This window comes from Dermacentor silvarum, chromosome 1 (assembly GCF_013339745.2).
Source record: "Dermacentor silvarum isolate Dsil-2018 chromosome 1, BIME_Dsil_1.4, whole genome shotgun sequence".
Taxonomy (NCBI): Eukaryota; Metazoa; Arthropoda; class Arachnida; order Ixodida; family Ixodidae; genus Dermacentor; species Dermacentor silvarum.
The window spans coordinates 172,047,868-172,071,280 of record NC_051154.1 but is presented as its reverse complement, the minus strand read 5'-3'; the positions used below and the strand labels follow the sequence as shown (position 1 = coordinate 172,071,280).

At 46.9% G+C, this 23,413-nt stretch overlaps 1 protein-coding gene across 3 annotated transcripts in view; it reads left to right on the top strand.

The window, feature by feature from the left end:
* Window positions 1–23,413, top strand: part of LOC119436394 (wings apart-like protein homolog) — a 134,048-nt gene that overhangs the window by 97,460 nt on the left and 13,175 nt on the right. For 2 of the 3 annotated variants that reach the window (XR_007464048.1, XM_037703233.2), the window contains exons 15-16: window positions 469–646; window positions 6,806–6,894. Coding sequence is in view for 2 of the 3 variants with exons in the window: in XM_037703233.2 (XP_037559161.1) it covers window positions 469–646; window positions 6,806–6,894 (267 nt within the window). In the remaining variant the exon portion in view is untranslated. Of the gene's footprint in view, window positions 1–468; window positions 647–6,805; window positions 6,895–21,652; window positions 21,783–23,413 lie in introns of those variants that run through there. The other variant, XM_049657467.1, reaches the window with a different exon arrangement.

The following is a 23,413-nucleotide window of genomic DNA, read 5'->3' as shown; positions in this document are numbered from 1 at the left end:
ATAGCGGCTACACAAAAACTAATTGTATATTTGACATCTACACGAAAAACACCTTAATTAGCTGAATTTCCAAGTCTACAGCACAAATAATAATTTAAAAAAAGTTGTTTCGAGGAGCGTCTCCCCGTAAGGGGTGCTCAAAATGTGAACTCGTGTTGAAGCTATGGCATCTTATTGATCAAGTTTTGTGGCGAAGTAAGCAGCGGCCACTTCAATGGGGGCTGCCCTGTCATGTGATCGGCATGCTATTTCGTGATCTTTAGGTTTAGGCTAAATACAGACTTATAGACCTGCTTGCATATTATGCTTAAGCAGTGACAAAATACTCTTTCATTGGGTGCCCAAAGTGATCGCCATTTCTTAATTTGACTTTTGCTGCGTTTCTGTGGTTGGCCATGCACAGGTTTTGTAGCTGTTTTGTCATTATGGCTTGCTCCCACATGAATGCTTGTTTTTTTGGGCACACAGCTGTTCACAGACAAGATTGAGGCAGCCCACCAGTCTGAGGAGCAAGCCAATGAGCTGCTGAGCACTCAGGAGAAGAAGATGAAAGCTTCCCTGGAACCTCAGAAAGGGGAGCCACTGCCTGCCAGCCAACAATCTGCGCTTTCTCAGGCTGATGACCTTGAAGAAACCCTTATGAAAGGTAAGGGCACGGTGGTCCCTGCTCCACTTTGCATATTTTACTTGATGCCACCTCCCCTATGCTGATTTCTTTAAAAAGTAAGAGTACTTATACAGAATGCACGCTTTGTACACCTCATTTGAATCCTTGAAAACCCTGAAATGCATTCCTTGAATTCCTTAAAAACTAGGGTTGGGGGTAACAAAATTTGCATAGGAGCTATGCCGTGGGACACTGTCTAACAGGGAAAAATCCTAGGGTCGCTAAACTATCGCAATGTGGCATGTGCACAGCCACCAACGACAGGCTTGTTTAAGTCACCGTTGCCATCTTGGAGCTAGACAAAGCCAGATCCAAGTCACCAGGCCATGCCACTATTCTTTTTTGTCCACACCACAGATATCGTGACTCCATTTTCAAGCACCAGGCTCTAGAAATGCCTGGTGGAAAGGAAGTTTCAGCCATTTGACTTTAACACGACAAGTATCCTTGGCTGAAGACAGACATTATACTAACATTCATGCCAGAAGGTGATTGACGTTATTACAATAGAAAAGTCAACTTAGAGAAGCGACCGGAAGAGCTTGAAGCATGTGTCCAACCTAGCAGCTGCTTAGCTGCAAAAAATTGCAGTCAAAAAGGAGATTACACTAATTTTAGCGTATGTGTATAAATAATGTTCGTTTCTTTCTCCTTGAATTTTGGCCTTTGACATCCTTGCAATCCTTGAATTGTCCTTCGATTTTGAGTCAAATTTCTGTACAAACCCTTAGAATGTCGAAGTCGAGTTGTTCATGTTGTTTGATTTCTGTGTTTCCATAGATAAATCTCGCTATAAAACCATATTCATTACTTCTTTGTAACAGTTGTCCACTCTCATTGCTGACATAGCCTGCGCGAAGGAGGAGGTAGGGTTGGATAAATAGGGGAGTTACAACACGGTAAGCAGAAGCCAATAAACAAGCCCATTACGCACCGACGAACGTCTGCAAAAGCTTGTTTTCTGCTGTGTAGTTGTTGGTGAGAAGGCTGCTCTCTCTAACCCACCCATCAACTATAAGCCATCTTCGCCAGCAGAATGCTGCAAGCCTTTGATTTCCCGGTGCTTACTGATCAGTGATTTCGTACAACGCTTGTCGCTATACATACGCGAGTGGGCAACGCTTCACCATTGCCTTCATAAATCGCACTATTGAGTAATCACCGAGAACTCAAAAGCAGTGGTTGGATTTTGTAACGATCCATTTTATTTTCTAATCTTATCATTTTCGCCACCGTGGTCGATCTTGGTTATAAGAGTTATGTAACTGCATCTGAGCCAATGACAAAAGGCAAAAAGAACGGAAAATAGATCGTTATAAGTTAGTGTTCCAGGACATAGAAAACCTCTTGGCTGCACATGTGCTGGAGTTTATTGGGAATGGGGCTAAGCAGCGCAGCATGCACCATAGTATCCCCCCCTCCACATACCTCAAGCCACGCACTGCACTGTTCGTTTCATTCTGGCGTGATACAGTACACGCTCATTACAACGGATCAGCATACTTTCGAATATATACCAGACCATTCATCTCACTTAGTTTGGTCTCCCTATATCATCAATGCAACAAATTCCGCTTTTAATGGACCCGATTATAACGGGCTATTTTGTACAATTTACAAATTTAGGGGAAATTTTGTCTAGATGGTGTAAATGTACTTTGCTGCAATGATGCACGCGTGTGGCAGTGCACTGCATGCAACTACCATATTTTCCGGTCTATAAGTTGTACCTTTGTATGAGTCACACCCCCCTCAAAACGGCAGTTTTTTCTTTAAAAAATGTATATAAGTTGCAGCGGTGTATAAGACGCACCGGTTCATTCGGTAAGTGATTTTTAAAAATTAGTGACGTTTCACTTCGTTAACACGGGCCACGCGCATGCGTATGGCTGCCATTCCTATATAATTGCAATAGCAATGATATGGACACTCCAGGCACATTTCTGCCGTCGTGGTTGCTGCAATGTTCCGTATAAAGTCCAAGGGCGATAACATTGTCCCTGCGCACTGTATGCTGTGTGTGGAGTGAAAGCGTGCGACAGTGAGCCGAATCGTGCACAAGGGAAGGCAGCGTGGGAAACAAGGGGAGAGGCTTGTACTTTAGTAGCAACTGCGTAGTTTGCGCGGCGGCGCACGCCGTATCTTGAAAGCGATCTGCAGATGTGACTTCGGCTTCGGTGGCCTCGCAGTTGGCCTGCCGCCGCTTGCGTTGCTGCTCCGTCCTTCTCGCACGGTGCTCAGCGACTCAATCACAGGAAGAACCTAATACCTCCTTAGCCCGCACACAACCCGTAGCGACTGTCAGAAGGAGGTCAACCCAGCGTGCTTCGCGTTACCATAGCTTCCAATCTGATTTTGACGTCAGTTTTTCTGGGGAAAAAAATGTATATGAATCGCACTGTTCTGTAAGATGCACCGACGAAAAATTCACAAAAAAACGCGACTTATACACTGGAAAGTAAGGTATTTCCGGCCACTGGTGGACTGTGTGAAAATGCACTTTTTCTTAAGGAATGGAAACACTAGCGGCAAGGTTCCCGCATGGCGTGCCTCGAAATACCCAATAGAGTTTTCGGATCAACGACACACAAAGCTCATCGCCACCCACCACTGTCTGCTCTGTGCTGAGCAAATACCGAGAGTGCCGCTATGCCTAACCAGCTTAGCTTTGAAACTGTAACATACAGCGCTTCAAAAACAACTGCCAACGATTGCAAACTGCACCGTTTTGATAACGTTGTATTTATCATCACTTCGATTTGCACAAAAAAGGAAGATAGGCTGCTATCCACGACATCAGGAAGCGCATGATGCAGTCGAGTCGTCTCACCTGCAGTGCAGCGGCGGCACGACGTGGGCTCCAAGTTGAACTTGCTTCATACTGCAGTGCTCGTTCATGCTACTGGTTTGACAGTGCCCATAGCTTGTCGTGAAACGTTATATTAAGACATCATTTTATTCTACCGATCACTGTTTTCTGTGAAAAATTGTAGTCCGTGTTTATGGCCACGGCGGCACGCTCGAGCCGGGTGGTCCGTACACCGGGGAGCTGGCTGGCCGGCTCTCCACTGTCGTGCCTGCCATTTGTCGGCAACCAGTGTTTGGAAAATGGCGGGGACAGTAAGGCACCATGCCACTTGGTAGTACGATTATCGTGTAATTACCCGTTTGTTTAATTTCAATGTTTTTGTCGTTTTTGCAATAGCCTTTGAGTTACAGCGGTACTATTTGCAAAGCTCTGTCATTTCACAACATACCACAGCCCTAACTTTGGATAGAACGAGCTTCGGATATAACAGACCTTTCTCGCTGGATTATTATGGTCCATTGTAACGAGCGTTGACTGTATAGGATTCCCGACTAAGGCACAGCATGCTGAGTGCCCGGAGAGCAGAAGAGTGGAGGAGTCAGTGGCATTCGTAGTAACTTAAGGGTTCGTAAACCCCCTTGAAATCCTTGAAAACGGGAGTTTGGGGCAATGTCTGCATAGCAAAACATTCAAAGTAACAAACTCTGCATCAGTGCTACGCCATGGACACTATTGAGAAACCATATTATATATTCTGTTATGACAATTTCACTATGTGATTGCATTGTAGCTGTAGTGTGGCATGTCCACAGCCAGTGGCGACAGGCTTGTAGTTAAAGGAGGTAGGGCTGCATCGTCATTGCCATCATAGAGTTGGATAAAGCCAGACCAATTCCATAATAGCTGCATTTTGGAGTCCTGGGCTCTAGGAATTTCTTTATGAAAGTTTTCAGCCATTTGGCTTGAACATGGCGAGTCACTAGGTGGTATTGTTACTCGGTGAAGCTGAACATTGCGCATTTTTATCATGCGAAGTGTGTGATGGCCTGCCAGAATGCACTTTATATCGTTCCAATGGGTATTTCGGCTTTGAAAAGCCGAAATACCCATTGTCGAAAAGCCAAAAAACTTGAAACACGTGTCCAACTCAAGTGGCTGCTTACCTGCTACTTCCAGTTTAGATTTCAATATTTGTTAGTTTATGTGTATGAATAACGTTTGTTTCATCTTGCTTGAATTTTGGTCTTCAACATTCTTGAATTGACTGTGAATTTTAGCCGAATAATTCTGTATGAACCCTGTAGGTGTGATGACGAGGTGGCAGCATTGAGTGCAGACAGGGCTGCTAACTTGCATGTTGCCAGGTGGCCGACAGCTCGCGGAAGTTTTGAACTGCTACATAAGGTCACCTACCAGGAGTTGTGCACCACCAGATTACAAGCTAATCTGCAAGAAATGTCCATTAAATATTTATTATGATATAAAAAAATGGTTTGTATATATATGCATTTGAAGGAAATTTTTGCTTCATTAAAATGAGATTTGTAATGCATAGATTTCTATAGGAATTTTAAGGGGAATTATGATTACATAGTTTTTATCCATTTTGTTTTAATGATCTTATTAGGCTGTACTACATGCCGTTGTTCAAATGCAACCTAGTGAAAGCAAGAGTGCGAAGGTGTATGACTAACTATGATGTGTCACGAACACTGCTCGTGATGCATGACGGTTGGTCATACATGTTTGCGCCTTTTGTTTTCACTAGGTTGTACAAGAACCATACACCCTGTTATTCACATTTGAGTGATTTCAGATAGTATATGCATGCAAACTGCAGGTCACATCAGAAACGTTTTTTTTTTTTTTTTTTCCAAGTGTTGTATTCCACATATGAAGCATTTATGAGTTGAAGCATCGCTGTATTGTATATACTTCAGAGGGGAAGAGATGAAAGATTCTCTCATTTCACAGGAACATTGTTGTAAAATGTAATCCACAGAGTTAGCTACTCGAAAAATACGAAACTGATGAAAGTACTCTACAAGTTGCAATTTATGAGCCCATTTGGCCATCCAAAGCGGATGTTACTATAGCTGCAGTCTTGTTCGGATCTCTGCCACTGCCATTCAGCCTTGAGCCCCTCCCTTTCTTCCCATCATTGCAGGTTTACTACTTGTTCTTACTTCTTTCACAGCCGTCTGTTTCGACCACTGTGTGTGCCACCCACATCTTTGTCTGTCTTGAAAATCATCCTGAACAAGTAGACCCACCTGCCGTAAAGGCAAAGACCCTTGGGTTTTCTGGAATAACACAGGAAAGCAAAATTCTGCAGTCAATGTAATAGGGCTTTAAAGTACAGTAGGGTACATTTTAAATGGAACATTTTAATTACCAATCGAGCAGCATCAACATTTTTTCAGCTCCAGGGATTCATGTAAGAACTGTGCTACAATCAGGTATAATTCTGTTTCCTTTAAGACCTTATTCACACGGCTGCCATCCATTCGATTGCAGTCACGGGGGAAAAAAAAAGTGCTTTATTTGCAACAGCACCGTGTTCAAACAGGTGGTGGCAGTGGCTGTGCATGCTGAGTGGCACACTTGTTGCTACGGTGTTGACTGGTATGAACTTTTGTCCGCTGAAACCTAATTTGGTGTCGTTTAGCAAATATAGCAAATGAATGTTCTAATGACTGTAGATTGCTGATATTAAAATATGCTTGATTGTGCATATGTACCACTCTGAAACTGCATTATTAAGTCAAAAAATTGATTTCGGCCATGACTGGCAACCAACGCCTGAAGGCTTAGCACAAGGGCAACATGGGGGGGCTCTTGGTGGCAGTCTGCAGAGCTTAGGAGCTTCTCGATTGTTGGTTTATTTCCAACAGGGTAGGGCTCCATCACTGGCGCGGCAATAGAGGTGTAGAGCAGGGCTGTGTTGCTAGTTACTGTTTTCAGGGCAAAATAATCCTAAAAACTCGGGCAATTGCACAAAGCAAAACAAGCAGCTATACCAATGGAGCCTAAGAGTGGACCATGCTGCACGTGGCCTTTTCTAGGGTTATTCACAGTTGGAAAAATTGTCATTGCCTAATAAAAATAGATTCCCAAGAATGTGCAGCAGGCGGTTTTCTTGCACAAAATTTGTTAGCATAAAGACTTGCGTTAATTTTTTTTTATGTGCATTTCCGTATTTGGCTTTCTATATCTTTCCTTATTAAATTTGAGAGCTACGCCTCTTTATTTGCATGCCCCTGTAATGGCACATGTTAATTGCTATGAAATCATTCTAACTTCTTCTGTGTGTCTTCTTTTGATTACAGCCCTTCAGAAAGCTGGCAAGCACATGGAACATAGCATAGTGTGTGCCTACATTGCCTTGCTCCTTGGCTGTGCTGTCCAGAATAACAAGGTAACTATTCACTGGGTTCAAACACTGGGTTGTGTCTTGTAGTGTATACTGCATCATACTATGTTATGAGGTTCTCTTCATAGTAATACAGGAGCCCTGAAACACTTTTTGAACATAGTAAGAAAACGTTGCCGATCTGTCGTAGAGGCTGCTGTGAGCTCACATGCGAGTCAAATGCTACTGCACTGCATGCAGCAAGGAATTAACAATCTCGTCTTAAAAACAGCGAAAAATCGCTTGCTCTCGCTTCTGGAATGTCGTCGTGCAGCGTCATCGCAAGCAGCTGGACCGACCAATGCTGTTGGCTGGTTTCGTTATTGCAAGAGCATTCTCAGTAATACATCATTGCTAATCTTTAGCTAAAATAAAGGAAACATATACAGTAGAACCCCGCGAATACGTTTTTCAAGGGACCGTAAAAAAAACCCGTAAGAGCTGGGAAACGTGAAAAATTGAAAAATGTGAGCGGTGGTGATCAGCACACAATTTTATTGCAGAGCTAGCGCTTGAAAAAAATCGTGAAGCGTTGCCTGGCGCATTTTCTCACGCCCCAGCAGCACAAGGCGTTTTTCTAGAACCTGCAGTGCCATGCGACTCTTGACATCATCGCTTCAGCTCACATATCTTCTAAGTAAATCTAGTGCTGCTACAGCTGACGAGAAGGTTGACTCCGGCAGCTACTCCCTCTCTACCTCCTCCTCAACTTCGTCTTCACTGCTGCGCGCATTGGCAGACTCGGCCACAATTTTGTCGGCAGATAAAACCTTGGAGGTGACAATGCATCATCGATAGAAATGTAAGCACTGTATGTGATTCCGTCACCAACAGTTTGCATTGCTGTGTAGAGTTCATTGCAGTTGGGGAAGGCTTCATCTCCAACGGCTTCTCCTGTGCCGTCTGCACGCATGCCGAAATACTGTGAAGCAATGTTGAACTGTAGTTGCAGTGACAGCGTTCCATGCCGAAGCTAAATAGTGCATGGCATCTATGATTGTGATGCCTGTTGGCTGCTTGCCACGCCCCACATTGGCCAGGGACCACTTTACAATGCATTTGCTGTAGAAGTGCTTCAGATTTTTTATTATGCCAGCGTCCAAGGGCTGAAGGTGGCTTGTGGTGTTGGCGGGAAGAAAAACCACCTTGATATTTCGCAGCGACTTGGTGTCTTTCTGATGCGCGGAGCAGTTGTCCAGAAAAAGAATGACTTTTCTGTCCTGGCAGCTAGTCTTCCGAGTCCATATAAGCCAAAAACTCTTCAAAAAGCGAGCATGTCATCCAGGCCTTCCTAGTTCCTGTAGTGGCAGGGCAGGTGGTAGATATTTTTGAAGCAGCGTGGGTTCCGAAAATTGCCGATAACCCATGGTTTCATCAATTCAGAAGCATCCGAGTTGCAGCACAGCAGTATTGTTAAGCGTTCCTTGCTACATTTTCCTGAGTGGCAAGCCTCATCTTTAGGCTTAGCATCTTGGATGGCTGCACCTTGAAGAAAAAGCCTGCTTCGTCAACATTGAAGATGTCCCTGGGTTCGTAGCCGCTGATAATGGACGCCACAGTCTCTTTCCAAGTGTCGACGGTTGCTGTGTTGACATTTGCAGCCTTTCCGTTCACCGTCTCATAGCATATCCTATGCCTCTTTTTTAAGCAGTCGATCCATCCGTTTGACACACAAAAACTGTTGATGCCCAGCTTGTTGGCAATCTCAAAGGCTTTTTCTCAGAACATAGTACCGTCGAAGTTCACTCCTGCGGCCCTCACTTGTTTAAACCATTTGAAAACGGCTTCATCAAGCTGCATGTGCTCCAAACCCCGGGCGTGCTTGCATCCGCCTGCAAAGTTTCTGGCTTTTTCTTCAATTTCGCTCCTTTTTGCGACAATGGAGTTGAGAGTTGAAGGCATTAGTTCTAGTTCCTTCGCTGTGCACACCCTCTTCCGTGTCAGGTTTTCTTTCACAGCGGGGAAAATATTAAACTTCTCTTGCAGCGAAAGTGCTTTTTGTTTTCTTGATGCCATCCTAGTGGAAGACTATGCTTCTATGGTAGTCAGACAAAGATGGCTCAGACTGGAGCCAAATAACTCTGCACGTCCGCATGGCCTGAACTGAGGGAGATGGTGGGCGACGGAGCAAGGAAGCCGCTACACACAGTCAGCCACGTTGACAAGCAGGAGCGTTTGGCGGAGCAGCAGGCAGGCAACTTGGAGCGTCGGAGTTATGTGGAAGGACGAAGCTTACGCAGCCATTTCGTACGACGACTCGCAACACAAAGGCAGCGCGAGAAAACTGCTGGAAGCTTGGACGGACCGCTTGGACGCGATAACGATGATGATGAGTCCACGTCAACATGACTGTTCTCTGGGCAACGGAAACGGATCTCAAAGGCTCTGCTTTTGCTACATGCGTGTGCTGAAACAGCTTTCAAGGCTAAAAACTTGTCATAGGCACCACCTATGGATAGCAAATACTGATCTCGAAGGCCATAATTTTTATGGTGGGAGCCGGAAACGTGATGGGTGACGTCCATTGTGCGGCTAATCCTACAGTCAAGCCAAGTCAAGCTACGTGAAAAGTCATTATAGCAGTCGGCACTGGCCGCTCGGACTGCCGGTACGCGACGTAACATGCGGGAACGTTCCCAAAGTTGCGACATAACAGCAGGGTTCCCAGTGCATTGAATCCTATGGGAGCTATGCCGGGACTGGCCAAAAACGACATGGCAGCCAGGAACGTAACAGGCGGGGTTCTACTGTACAGTAAAACCTTGTTAATACGTACCCTCTTAATAAGTAATTCCGGTTTAAGTATAGTCGCGATGAATCCCCCACCCTTTCGCCATTGAACTTAATGTATTGGCTGGCCGCTTCAGCCGTAGCTACTTGCCGAATGCCAAATGGTTAGTGCGTAGTATTTAATTTTTTGGTGTGTACAAGACCAGAATTCGGGGAAATGTCGTGTGTGCAGACCATAGATAGTGAAATTGCAGCGCACAGACTTTTCGCAGACAGCAGTTCCCACCAATAGTGACGTCGAAACATGGTGGTCATAACGTGTTTCCTGCTCCCATAGCTTCTAGCTCTTCCACATCTTTCACGACGACAACGTGGAAGTAGGTGATGGCCCTTCTGTCTCCGACGCGGCGCTTGCATTTAAACCGTCATGGGGGCGTTCACGTAGAAGTGGGTCCTGATGAAGAAACTGGCTTGCAGCCTTGCCGAGTTTGAGGATGCCGTCGTCGTCGCAAGGCCGCCACGGCGGCAAGTGAAAATCAGATTTTATTGCGATAGCAATTATATGGACACTTCAAGCGGATTTCTGCCGTCGTCGTCGCCACTGCCGCCGTGAGGTTCTGTATAAAGTTCTAGTCGTCACCGCGCACCGTATGTGCGAGTGAAAGCGCGCTGGTGACGCGTGCTGTCACGGAGAGCAAAGGCCACTTCTTCTGTCGCGCGAAAGCAGTGGGGGTATGGGAGGGAGTGAGGGGGGGGGGAGGCGACGCTCTGCTGCGGTACCAAATGCGTATCTTGGAACTGGGCGTAAGCGGAACTGGCGACTCAATCTCCCACGCGAAAGGAGGAAAGCGGGAAGGCAGCGCGGGAAGGAGGGGGGGGGACAGCTTCTACTCTGCCAACAACTGCGCACTTAGCGTCGGTGCGGGCTGTCGTGCACACCGTATCTTGAAAGCGATCTCCACATGGCTCTGACCTTTGTATACGCGCGCTGTGCTTTCGCCGTTCAGTTTCCGTTTAAACGATAGACCGCATGCCAGCGTTTTGACAGTGGTTGTCTGCTGTCATTGAGTGTGATCTATCCATGTTTGCTTGTGCGCGCTGACACCATGCTTGTTAATTTAGTTAGTAAGCGAATGTGTCCAAGTTTATGCAGCCGATAAAACTATTATTCCTACTCCGTGTAGCTCTCTACTAATTTGCTATTGCAATTGATGCTTCGCCTTTCGGGCAAAACTGCGACATCCTTTTTTGTGGCCTGCTCGCAAATAAATTTTGTCTCAGTGTGTTTTTGAGTGAGAATTAGGATGTACCGTAAAAACCCGTGTATAACACGTACCCGTATATAATACGATGTGTTATTTGGGGATAGCAATAACAAAAACAAAAAGTTTTCACTTGCATATAATGCGAGCGAGGAAAACCCACAGAAAGCATTGACAATCTAATCTCGTTAATTCGAACACGCTTAATTCGAAGTGACGCTGTTGTCCCATCAAAGTTATGTGTATTGCTATGGGCGAAAACGCCCGGTAATTCGAACGCGAAAGCATTTGTGAAGGTTAATTCGAACATACGGCTCACCGACAGTGCCCTCAGCAGCGCTCCAAATCACGCGGCGGCGCTTCCGACCGGCATTGCTCCGACACCGCCATAGAGCAAAAGCTTAGGATAGACCCCTCAACGCGACGCGGAGAAAAAGAAAACGAGAAAACAAAAAAAAAAAAACGCGTGGCAGCAATTTCACTCTCAAATAGCAAGGTCGCCGTTTTTAGGAGGCATTGGTTTCACCATAGAGTTAATATATTAACTCTATGGGTTTCACCGTCGCGCCGGAACATGCTTGTACGAGCCGACGTCTCGGCCAACTTCCCGACAACGGCAGAAAACAAAACTTCAGGGAAAGGGCTAAGTTGGCGCCACGCAGTTGGTCTTTATTCTATGGCCATGCCGGCGGGAGCGGCGGCGGGCGCGCACGGAGCCAGTCGAAGGTGGAGGGAGCTACGAGGGAGTTGAGAGAGGGATGGTGAGGGAGCCACTGCCACCGAAGCGACGGCGCTTCCAAGGCCAAATGCGCTTATCTGCCGTCGTTGCAACTTTGCAACTGAAGCTACACATTTCGACAGAATTACCTGTCTGGTTGGGAAAATTGATTAAGACTTAGAGATTGACTCCAACCAAATAAGGAAATTTACTAGCCCGACATTTCGGAACCAATTCGGCTCCTTCTTCCCGTTTCGGAACCAATTCGGCTCCTTCTTCAGGGAAGAAGGAGCCGAATTGGTTCCGAAACGTCGGGCTAGTAAATTTCCTTATTTGGTTGGAGTCAATCTCTAAGTCTTAATCAATTTTCCCAACCAGACAGGTAATTCTGTCGAAATGTTTAGCTTTAAGTCTATACGTGCAGACTTCGGACAAGAGGCAGTGCAACTTGCAAAGAACTATATCAAAGCCCTAACCCCCTGAAGAAGGAGCCGAATTGGTTCCGAAACGTCGGGCTAGTAAATTTCCTTATTTGGTTGGAGTCAATCTCTAAGTCTTAAACTTTGCAACTGGGATGTCATCTGAGCCGTGAGTGCTGCCCTTGGTGACGCCGAAGTGCCGCCCTGTGGCGGAATTTCCGATGGCCTTAGCAGCTAAAATAACTTTCCTTTTAAAGGCAGCTGGGTACTACTTTCACGGTCCCGACATCGTGCGAGATAGACTAGCGAACGTGCCGATTCTTAGCGTGGTCAAAATGGCTGCCGTTGAAAGCAGCAGCAGCCTACCGACGCCACCGCAAGATGACTCATACTACGCTGCGAGTTTTGATGATGATAGCAGTGAGCAAAAACGAACCCGAAACTGCAAATTTTACGCTGAAAACTTTGGGATCCGCATATAATATGAGGCAGAAATTTTACATGGTAAAATTTAGAAAAATACCCTCGTATTATACGTGGGTTTTTACGGTAGTTCTTTTCTTGCCGGGGTAAGTCTATATTCACTCATCTGCCATTGTCAGTTAATTAGTACATCGCTTAATGCATATCTGATCCACCACTTGTTCCCCACCAGCTATGTATTAATGAGGTTTTACTTTATATGTCTGCGATCTCAAAAAGACAGAAAAATCATTTCATCTTTACACTGCCGGTCTGTGCATGGTCAAGGGGTACCGCAACAAGCCCTTTTGTTGCCACGATGCAAAACATTTAAGCAGTGCTTTGCCCTTTTAGCTCCCCTGCTGTTTAACTTCCAGCATACCCGCCGTGGTTGCTCAGTGGCTATGGTGTTGGGCTGCTGAACACGTGGTAGCGGGATCGAATCTCGGCCGTGGCGGCCGCATTTCGATGGGAGCTAAATGCGAAAACACCCGTGTGCTTAGATTTAGGTGCACGTTAAAGAACCCCAGGTGGTCCAAATTTCCGGAGTCCCCCACTACTGCATGCCTCATAATCAGATCGTGGTTTTGGCACGTAAAACCCCATAATTTAATTTTTTTTTAAACTTCCAGCATGCTATTGGAGACGAAAAGAGAGGGAAAGCTGGATATGATTGCAATAACTCCACTTATAGTTGAAGGATTCGAAAAATTTTTGCGGTATGATATTCATCAGACGATGTCTTCTAATAGTGAGACCATTCTATGATTAGTTGGAAAAGTGTTACAGGGCTCCTTTTAAGGCCTTTTAATTTGTATCCTAAGAAACTGGTGATAAAAGTTGAATTATTAAGTTATACCCGAAGGAAACACACTGAGAAAACGTGCCGGGGTATCTTATGCAGCCATCGGTCCATCCTTTTCGGAATCCGGTGTACTGCACCCGGAGACAAGTATCTTTACGGCTGAGGCCTATGCACTATTATCGGCTGTAAAGTATATAATGAGATCAAAACTTCAAAAAACTATCATATTTACAGACTCCCAAAGTGTCGTGAAAGCATTGAAGTCACTCTGTAAACACAAAAACCCTGTACTTACTGAGCTCTATTCCAGTTTATGCAGAGCATATATATCTAACCAGCATGTGACTATATGCTGGGTGCCTGGCCATAGAGGCATTGAGGGTAATGTGCTTGTAGACCAGTTGGCCACATCAACTACATCGCAAGCTATTAATCCTGCGGCTACTATTCCTCCCGCAGATCTGAAGCCTTTTCTGCGAAGAAAACTCCGCGACCACTGGCAGCGCTTGTGGGACGCTGAAACAAATAATAAGCTTCACTTAATTAAGCCGCAGTTAGGTTTCTGGTCACCCGCAACGAAAACACGACGAACTGATGTCCTGTTCTGTCGTCTAAGAATAGGACACACATACGGTACTCACAATTTTCTGTTGAATGGAAATGATCCTCCAACCTGTGGTAGATGTAGTGAGAGGCTGACCGTCCTCCATGTCCTCGTTGAGTGCCGGGAAGCCTAAACAGAAAGAAAGAAATATTTTCCACAAGCGTACCGATATCATGTCCCGCTTCACCCCATTATGTTTCTTTGCGAAGAACCGATTTTTAGTGCCAAAGCAGTCGTCGATTTTTTGAACGATGTGGTCCTGCATGTTATTTGCCCAACTAGTTCGTAGCACATCCTCTCTCCAGAGGATGCCGCTGTGATAGCAGTTTTTTATAGCACATGCCTCCAGGCCCTTGTGGTTCAAGGGCTCTGTTTAGGCAGTAGTGCTATTTGCCAATTACTGCATCTTAAATATTTTAAATACCGTGTCATTCTTTCTCAGTGCATTCTTCATTTCATAGTACACCTCATGAGTCATTGCCATGATTTTAGTACATGTATATTTTACGCATTTTACAGCGATTATTTTTAGGCCCCTTTACAGCCATGCTTCATGTACTTCTCAGAATTCATCGCTCCAGTGCACACTCACAAACACTGGCATGGCGCTCTTTGGTCATAACTGGCCCTTGCGCCATAAAACACCACACATCATCATCACTGAGAAAACGTTTGTTATGGAGTGCGTATCTGCTAATAGCAAAACATGAGTGTATTGCTGACAGTACCATCTGCACTGTCTGCTGATTACCTCTGGCAGATGTATAAATGTGTACTGCAAAAACCTGGTGCTCATTGTTGGGCCATGTCCATCTTAGGACACCAGTGGCTTTCCCAAACAATGGCTTGGTCCTTAGGCATAGGAATAAACTGATGTGGCCAGCAACACCAGCAGTTTGTGAGGGCTGACAGCATATGTCCCTGAATGAGGTACTGCACACAAAAGCCAGTTTCGCATGTTGCGATCGTACAGTGTGAAACACTCCTAGTTGGAATGCGTTAGACTGTGTTGGCAACATTGTGATCTGGTAATGTTGGAATGTTGGCGGCTTTGATATTGATGCGTTTGCACACCTCCTGTGCTCACCCCATTGCCAGAAACACCACACATGGCATGCATGGTGTGTCCCAATGTGGAATGAACCAAAGTGCACCAAATTGGTGTCAAATTTAATATCTTACATTGTACATCTGTACATATGTTTGATGGGGCTATTCCATGTGTTAGGTTACGTAATATCTTTGTGTAAGGGCCGCACCCATGTAAGAGCTGTACTCTTACACGGGGGACGCGGCTTTCACATCGCGAAATTTGGCCAAAAAACCGATTTTTTGAAAATCACATTTTCAGTTTGTATGACTTCTTTTCTATTTTATTTCAAAATTTTGTCACGGAAAATCGCGTGGAAATGATGTATAAAATGTTTATTGAAGCTAAGGTGGCGAGGAGTTTCTTGAAAATAGCGAAAAAACTGCATTTTTCAAGCCGCGATATCTCCGCAACCGCGTAACCTAGCGCGCCGCCATCTTGGTCTCTATGGATAGCGCGATTCTCCGTCTTCAAATCTGGTGCCTCGGCCAGCTGCACCAGGCAAGAGCAAGCGCACAGCAAGCAAAAGTTTCAAGGTCTCGCGGCGGTTTCTGATCGGCAGCGCGCGCCACGTGACTGTACGCGGCTCCGCATTGGTCTCCCGGGCGGTTGCCCTTAGCAACCGGCGGAAAGGTCGTCTGCTCGCCACGCTGACAGCGCTGAGGAGCCGATTTCGCGTCTTTTCAACTCGTCGCGGCGTGGTTTGGAGATCGTATCTCACTCATGATAACGGACCGGCGCTCGCTTGTTAGAGAAACGAAAAACGTTGTCAAGCTCGGCCCTTCTTAGCTTGGAGAACGGCTCTCGTCTGTGATCATGGGCCGGTGATCGTCCAAGAAGAAACGCAAGACTGCGCATCAATTTGGTGCTCGTAAGTCGAAGCCACCGATCTCTAAAAAAAAAATTTGCGCCGGCGACTTCAGCAGTAACAATGACGGTGGCATGCAGCACGACGCGGACGTGCAGCTGAGCACCTCAAGCACGGATGGAACATCGTCCGCGCGTATTAGCGAAACTGTTCAGGAACCCAGCCGAAAAAGATGCCATGCGGAAAAAGAAAGCTGCAAAAGCTCATCAGACCATCAGGTCAGAAGGTCAAGCGCTGCCGCATCGCGAAGGACACAAAGGACTATAACCCTGGTGCCTATTAAATTTTGACAACTTTGAACCTTGTTTTCTCCGTACAATTTTTTTGGCATGTTGCCCAGCTCGTGGAGCAGATATCTTGGCAACTACTTTATACATTTTGATTGCGTTTGTTTTGTCAGACTCACTGAACTGTACTTTAGGGGATAGCGCTCTTCTTTTTTTATCCTAGTGTTTTAAGAATTCGTAGTAGGGTTCCTTCTTTGCAGTGTAAACGTGCTCACTGCAGTGGGACTGGAGAAAACGTAAACTACAAATTTTAGTGTTGAAAAAAAATTATTTCGAGAACGCTGTCTCCTTCTGCATACATTTGGCTGTGCATACAGTATTTAACAAACTTTTCACTTGATTTCGTAAATCCTCTAGTCCCTCCACGAGGTTCAAGAAAGAAATAATTTGTCTAGCAAAAAGTTTTCATGGTACCGCTTCGAAATTTTTATGAAAGCATCATAGGGCCATTCTTATTCTCTGTACCAATTTTCATTGACATCCACCAAGAAAGCCGCGTCCCCCCTTAAACATGGACCTAAATATTTCAGAACAATATTCTTCGTTGATGGTCTGCACCTTTTTCTTCTTATTTTTCTTCTTTCTTGTTTCACGCATGCGCTATGTTGGCTTGAGTTGTGGCAATACCTCCACAAGATATAGACGCAATACACAGATATAGGCTGGCCTCCTCTTGGTATGTTGTCGAAGTTCGGCGTGGTAATTAAATTTGGAACTCGAGGCCCCGTGGTTTCTGACGTCGCTTTTTGGTGCGTCGTCACAGCTGCGCGCCGCCGCATGCATGCACACAGGCCTTTTCACAATTTGTACATACGTCGTCGCTCTTGCACCACCTGAAAAATATGCTGGTGTCTATCAACTGCAACGTTCCGGTAACATTTCGGGGGTACCCTCTGTGAGGCTAGGGTTGAAGGCAAGCTCTGGATCTAGCCACACACAGTCGTTCGGGCGAATGAGGCAACCAGCAGTATCAACTGAACAATATATTGCTGTGATGCTAGCGCACTTGCAAATGCTTGCGCACTTGCAAAGGGAAGTCCACTCTGTAATAAGTAATAAATAGGCTTGCCTCGTTGCGTGTGATAGTCAGGCAAACGAGGTCACTCACAGGCTGCAGCAGGTATATCCTTATCCGGCAGGTTTTGAGGTCGGGGGCCAGAGAGAGTGGGTTTTTCGCAGGGGTGCTCTTTTGTACCTTTTGCAAGGGAAATGTCCTTGCCCGTTTGATGCCTTTCCTTTTCCCGCTAGCAGGGGGTGAAGGGGGGAATGATCGGGAGTCGTGAGAGGCTGAGAGGCGAGGGAGAACTGGAAGAGGGCATAGTGCATCTCTCACGTGTCTATGCCGGCTCCCAACACGTCCGCAATGTGTGAATGCGACAACGTGAATACGTGGGAGGGAATGGATGCGTATGCTCCCCACATCCTCCTCCCCTTAAGAAGCCCCCCGTACCTTGAGGCTGGCACCTAGATACGCCCGAGGTGTTCGGGCTCCCGTTTGCCTAAGTTCCCACAAGGTTGGCAACCAAGGAAGCGTTGCCAACGCCGGCTTGGGCGACGGGCTGGTGGTGCTGTAGCCCTCAGCTGGCGGGCTGGCGGATACTTGATGCTGACTCGAAGGTGGCTGGTCAGCTGCATGGCTCGGGCTTGCAAGGCGGGATCGTAGTCTGGCCTCGAAGGTGGCTGTCAGTGCCGCGCCCCTGGTGTCGGCTGCACAAGTGGAAAGGTTGCCTGCCGGGCACCGGCTAGCGGTTCGTGCGGCTGCAAGGCCAGCGTTACGCCGTCAGCGCCGCAGGTGCTTCAGTTCTGCCCGTGAGTACTGCAGGCAGTTCGCCCGGCCATGTCTCGTAATTTGTACTGCCCCTGGAAATTTGGTTAGTCCACTGGTTGCAGCAACACTGGGATAAGTAGCATAGTGCGCATGCGCTGTACCCTAGCGGCGAGCGCCGAAAACGTTTTGTACGGCGTCGGTGGTTCGTGCAGCTGACGACGCACGCGTATGCAGCATAGCCGTCGAGCACACAAACTCTTTATTGTCGTCGCTGTGCCGGTCCACGACGCGGTATTTGCGCTGTGTTTCTGTAGAAACTTCAGCTGTTCACAGCGATATTTGGTTAACGTCCGGTACATCACAATATATGCCGACACAACACCGATGTTGGTCAGAAGTCGACCTCACGCTGGCACCAACGCTCGGCCGGCTGTAGTTGTGATACTGTGCCAGTGGGAGACCGATATTGTCATACAAGTATATGACGAAGAAGTGACCGACGATGCAACCGACGACTGCGAGTGATCGTAGTGTGATAAGCTTTCGTGCCGACGACGCCGACAAAAGCAGTGTGCTGATCGCCGTGCGAGCGGTCGCCGAGTGAGAACATTGCACCGACAACGGGAATATTGCTGCAAATGGGCTCGTGTATGTATTTATCGACGCTCAAATTGAGTCGAAACGTGCTTCCCACGCTGATATGCACGATTTCCAGCCCTTTACAGCCCTCCGCATCAAGTTTGAGGCGGTGTCAATCTCGTTCAGGCAGCTTCATTAGGCCTAACACAGCCTACGACTTCGTCCGCTACCGGCGGACCTGAAATATAGGATAAGCAAGTAAGACGAAGGAAACTGCTTATATAGTTCGGTACTGACCTTACCGACTTGAAGTGAACCACTCTTATCTTAGTACGATGCACATACAGAGAGTGGGAAGCGGCGACACGGCGCAGTGCTAATACCGCAGTACAGGCACTGTTCTTGAACGAAGGCTCTCGGTCGCAGTCGCTGGTGCTTCCATGAACAAAGTGCAACTACGGAGAGTGTATTCTTATGCTGCCAGATTTAGTAGTTACCGAAAACACAGTTTGCCTCTTATGCTAAACAGGCAACAAGTGATGGCCCTTTCGATAGTGCATCGTAAGCAACAACACCGCTCGTTGCCACGCGAGTACCGCGGGCATCAGCATTTTCGCATGCCAGTGCATCTAGGTGGTCGTTGTCACCATTTTTGATGTGCCCGGGACGTTCATGCCTTATCGTCTCAGTGTGATCGCTTCTGATATGTGCATGAGAAGTGTTCATATATGTTTTGAACATTTCCTCATTAATTCGTGTGAGCGGTGCACGGTTTCTGCTTTACTTGAAGCGAACAGCGAGCGGTGGCCGTACGCGTGCCGATGTAAACAAATGCGCCGTTCTTGCGTTGCATTGCATAAATACTCTGGGCGCAGTGTCGCCCCTTCAAAGAACTATGGCCACTGTGGTCAAGACTCGGCTATAAAAGCAGTTTTTATCATCCTATCAGCGTACGTTCAGTGCAGGTCTAACAGGGGTAAATGCATGAACTCGGCTGCTATATACGATACGGCTAACCTCCGCTGAGCGGAATCGACCCCAGCTTACACTTGATGTGGGCGGCTGGCGAGTGCTCACGTTCGTGCGTTTCAACTTCCGAAGCATGTTTGCACTCATATTCGGTACGAATAAATATGAATAACAGGAATACAAGCATAGGCGCTGTGTCAATCGCGTTACGGTGCGATGCATTCGTTCAGAGGCACATCGCTTGGTGACTGGTTTTGTCGGCGTAGCTGCACGAAATCCCGTAATCGTATTTCGACGACTTGCGGTTGTAAGTCGCACCAGAGTCATTGCCGGCCTAGGCATCCTGTCCAACAAGCGGCCACTCACACAAAACGAAAATTACGACTGACAAATGCACAAACCCATTTCAGCTTGCTTCTTGCAGCGTGCCTCTGCGTCCCGCGGGGCCCCGAAGCCGTACATATTGTTTCTTGCGGAGCCCGCTAAGGTGGTGCCACAGCGCAATGCAAAAGGCGGATTGGCCGGATATGGCAACACCATCAACGCCCATTACGAAGGGAATGGCCGCACGCATCATCATCGATTCACAGTGCAAGATAATCACTGCACTGGCTCTCGCAACAGTCTTTTGGTCAGTTCGCAAACCGCATGCCCACGCATTGAGCTATTTAGTGGCATGTGTGCCTCTGTGTCTGCGTCGCAAAGTGGCGAGGCGACCAACATGGTACGCCTTATTTCAGGCCTAATCCCTGCCAGTGTGGCATTTCTGCGATCCTGACTGTTCTGCATGAAACATTTAAAATCAAAGCTGCTGCCGCGTTAGCAGTGGGTCTCTGATTTCGTGCCGCTACATCTGACAACATGAACAAATCTGGAAAGTCAGAAAAGCCTGTCGCCATTGTTTGCTGGAATATCAGTAGTTTTAGCGCCAGCACACAGAAGAAGACTCGCTGTGTTGCCGAATTCAATCTACGTTGATAGTGCCAAATGTGGGCGTACGCTCTCTGTGAGGCTAGGGAAGAAAGCAAGCTCCGGATGTAGCCACACACAGTCGTTCCAGCGTACTCCCCAACCCGCAGCACGTGTAATCGCTGCTACGTAGGGTTCGGGCGAATAAGGCAACCAGCGGTATCAACTCAAGAATATTTATTGATGCGAGCAATAAGGCACACTTGCAGAGAGAAGTCCACTCTGCAATAAGTAATAAATAGGCTTGCCTCGTTGCATGTGATAGTCAGGCAAACAAGGTCACTCACAGGTTGCAGCAGGTATATCTGTATCCTGCAGGTTTGAGGTCGGGGCGCCAGAAGAGGGAGTGTCCCATGGTGGTGCTCTTTTATACCTTTTTAACTTTTGCACGGGGAGTGTCCTCCTCACCCGTCAGATGCCTTTCCTTTTCCCACTAGCCGGGGAGGGAAGGGTATGCGCATCGCGAGAGGCGAGGGAGAACCGGGAGAGGACATAGTGCCTCTCTCGCATGTCTCCGCCGGCTCCCGATGCATCTACAACGTGCGAATGTGACAACGTGAATATGCGGGAGGAAATGGACGCGTGTGCTCCCCACACATTTCACATGAAAACCTCGGGTTTTTTTCACTGTGCAACCTTAAGCGCAGCGGGACATCAGGGGTGCGATCTTGTACGCGTTCCAAAACGGAACGGAGGCGGTCCGTTCCAACGAGCCGCACACGATTGGTCAATTTGATCGTCATGGTTCAAATTCACCAATCGTGTGCGGCTCACGGTTCAAATTGACCACTCGTGTGCGGCTCGATGGAACGGGCCACCTCCGTTCCATTTTGAAACGCGTACAAGATCGCATCCCTGAGCCTGTGTCCAAGATTGGCTTCACCTTTAAACAGCCTGGTATCATCATGGTGCTAGAGACATGTATCATCATTTTCCTCTTGGTTTTTCTGCATTCGTTGGCTAAGCACCGGCAGAAGTCGTGTCCCGGCACCCCACGGCTTGTGCTGTAAGCACAGTGTGTACATGTACTGCACAAATGTGTACAGTGCATACGGAGTGCTCATTTGGGCAGTGATCTTTCGTTGCTCCCATGTAAGCTAACATACGCAAGCACTATCAACTGTAAAATTTTGTGCATGTTTTGCCAGAAAAACTTTGGTGGTGTTTCATTGCATGTATAATGTATGATGCAATGACCGAGCCCTCATTCGATGATGGCTTCATTTTGTAACAGCGCGCTTGGGGTCAACCAGAATCCAGCTGCTCCAGCTCGCTGGTTCCCTGTCAACAAGGACGAATGGGGTAGCAAATGAAGCTAAAGTAAAGGCTTCCCAAGGTCATCGCACATGGTGGCAAGCATTTCAATTTTTCAAAGCAGATATAACTTAATTGTTTATTGGCGTACAGTGGAACCCACTTATAACGATCCCAGATATAACAATTCATTGGTTAGAACAACCACATTTCAGTGCATTTATGATTTTCTGACCCTCCCTATGGAAACTGCTTCCAGATACACTCGAACCTCGTTATAATAAAGTTGAAGGGGGAGCCAAAACCCCACGGAAAGCGATGTACTCAGCACGCAACGCTCGGGTACTTTTTTTAGAGATAAATCTAGTCCGTTATATCCATTGGCAGGACAATTTCAGTTAATTAAAACGAGGTTTTAAATTCCTAGATCTCTGTCGGCATTTGAAGGGGAATTTTACTTACTTTGTTATATCCATTATTTCGTTATATTACGTTTCGCTATAGCAAGGTTCAAGTGTATAACGAACATTTTTTAAATCGCCGTACTGCTACAATGAGCGCTTCGAACCTAGTCGCAGTAAAAAGAGGACACACGCGAATTGCCAAAGCACGGCAGCGCACGCCCCGCTCCAGTCCAACCGCGACAATGATACGGCTTTCGAGAAGAGCGAGCGACTTTCTCGCACAGAATTCGGAAGCCGCGAAAAAGGTAACGCGTGGTCATGCGACGTGTGCAGCATACAGCTTAAACAGTGTGGCACGGGGTGTGTGCCGGTGCAATATCAGATGCCACGACGGCAGCACTCTCGTTGCGCAATTGTCCGTCAGCACCATTTGCATTACGCCTTTTCTAACGATTTGGAACAACCATCCATGTCTTTCCGCCCCAGGAACAACGGTTGCTCAAGCATTCCTGCCGATGCGGCCCGAGTCACATGTGCACATGTGCTGCCGCCACTCAATGTTGCGAAGGGTCGGCGGTTACTATGCTATTATCAGGAGATCACAGTTTGGTGGCACTTTGTTTACGCGTTGCTGATAACGGTTCGCGGTGACATTTTAGCTTTCGAACATCCTTTTTTTTTTTTCCCTGAAGCAACCTGTCCGAGACCTTCGCAGAATGGTAGCATGCCGTAGTACTTTCCAATGTTTACGCGTCTGGCCCACTAAAACGCTTCGCTCTCTTGAGCAGAATAGAGTCATGTTCTGCTGGTAGTAAAATATATCGCAAGCTCTCGAATAAAAAAATGGCGCTTGCAGTTTCGAAATTGGACGACACCGCATTTTGTTCTTTAGATGGATGTACGTTTCTAACGCAAGCTTGCAGCTAGGTGTGGGAATGCACCGGGAACAAGAATGGCATCTGATGGACCAACGTGCTGCCAAATTGACTAAGGCCAGCTTCAGTGCTTTAAAGTTTTGTGCGTTCTTAAGGGCGAGTCCATATATAATGAACTACTGATATAATGACCACTTTTCGCGGAACTATCGAGTTCGTTATAAACGTATTCGACTGTGCAGATTGAACTCAAGAAACTTGGGCCCAATTTTATGAAAAAAGTGTGGCCCTTACACATGGATATACAGTGGAACCTCATTGATACGATTCTGCGTAACACCCTTTTCGGGATGCTACTTTTTTTTTTCTTTTCTTTTCTTTTCCCAGTAATACGATTTAGTTGGATAATACGTTGGATGATACGCTTTATTTTCCGGTTCCCGTGAAGGTCATGTCAACGTG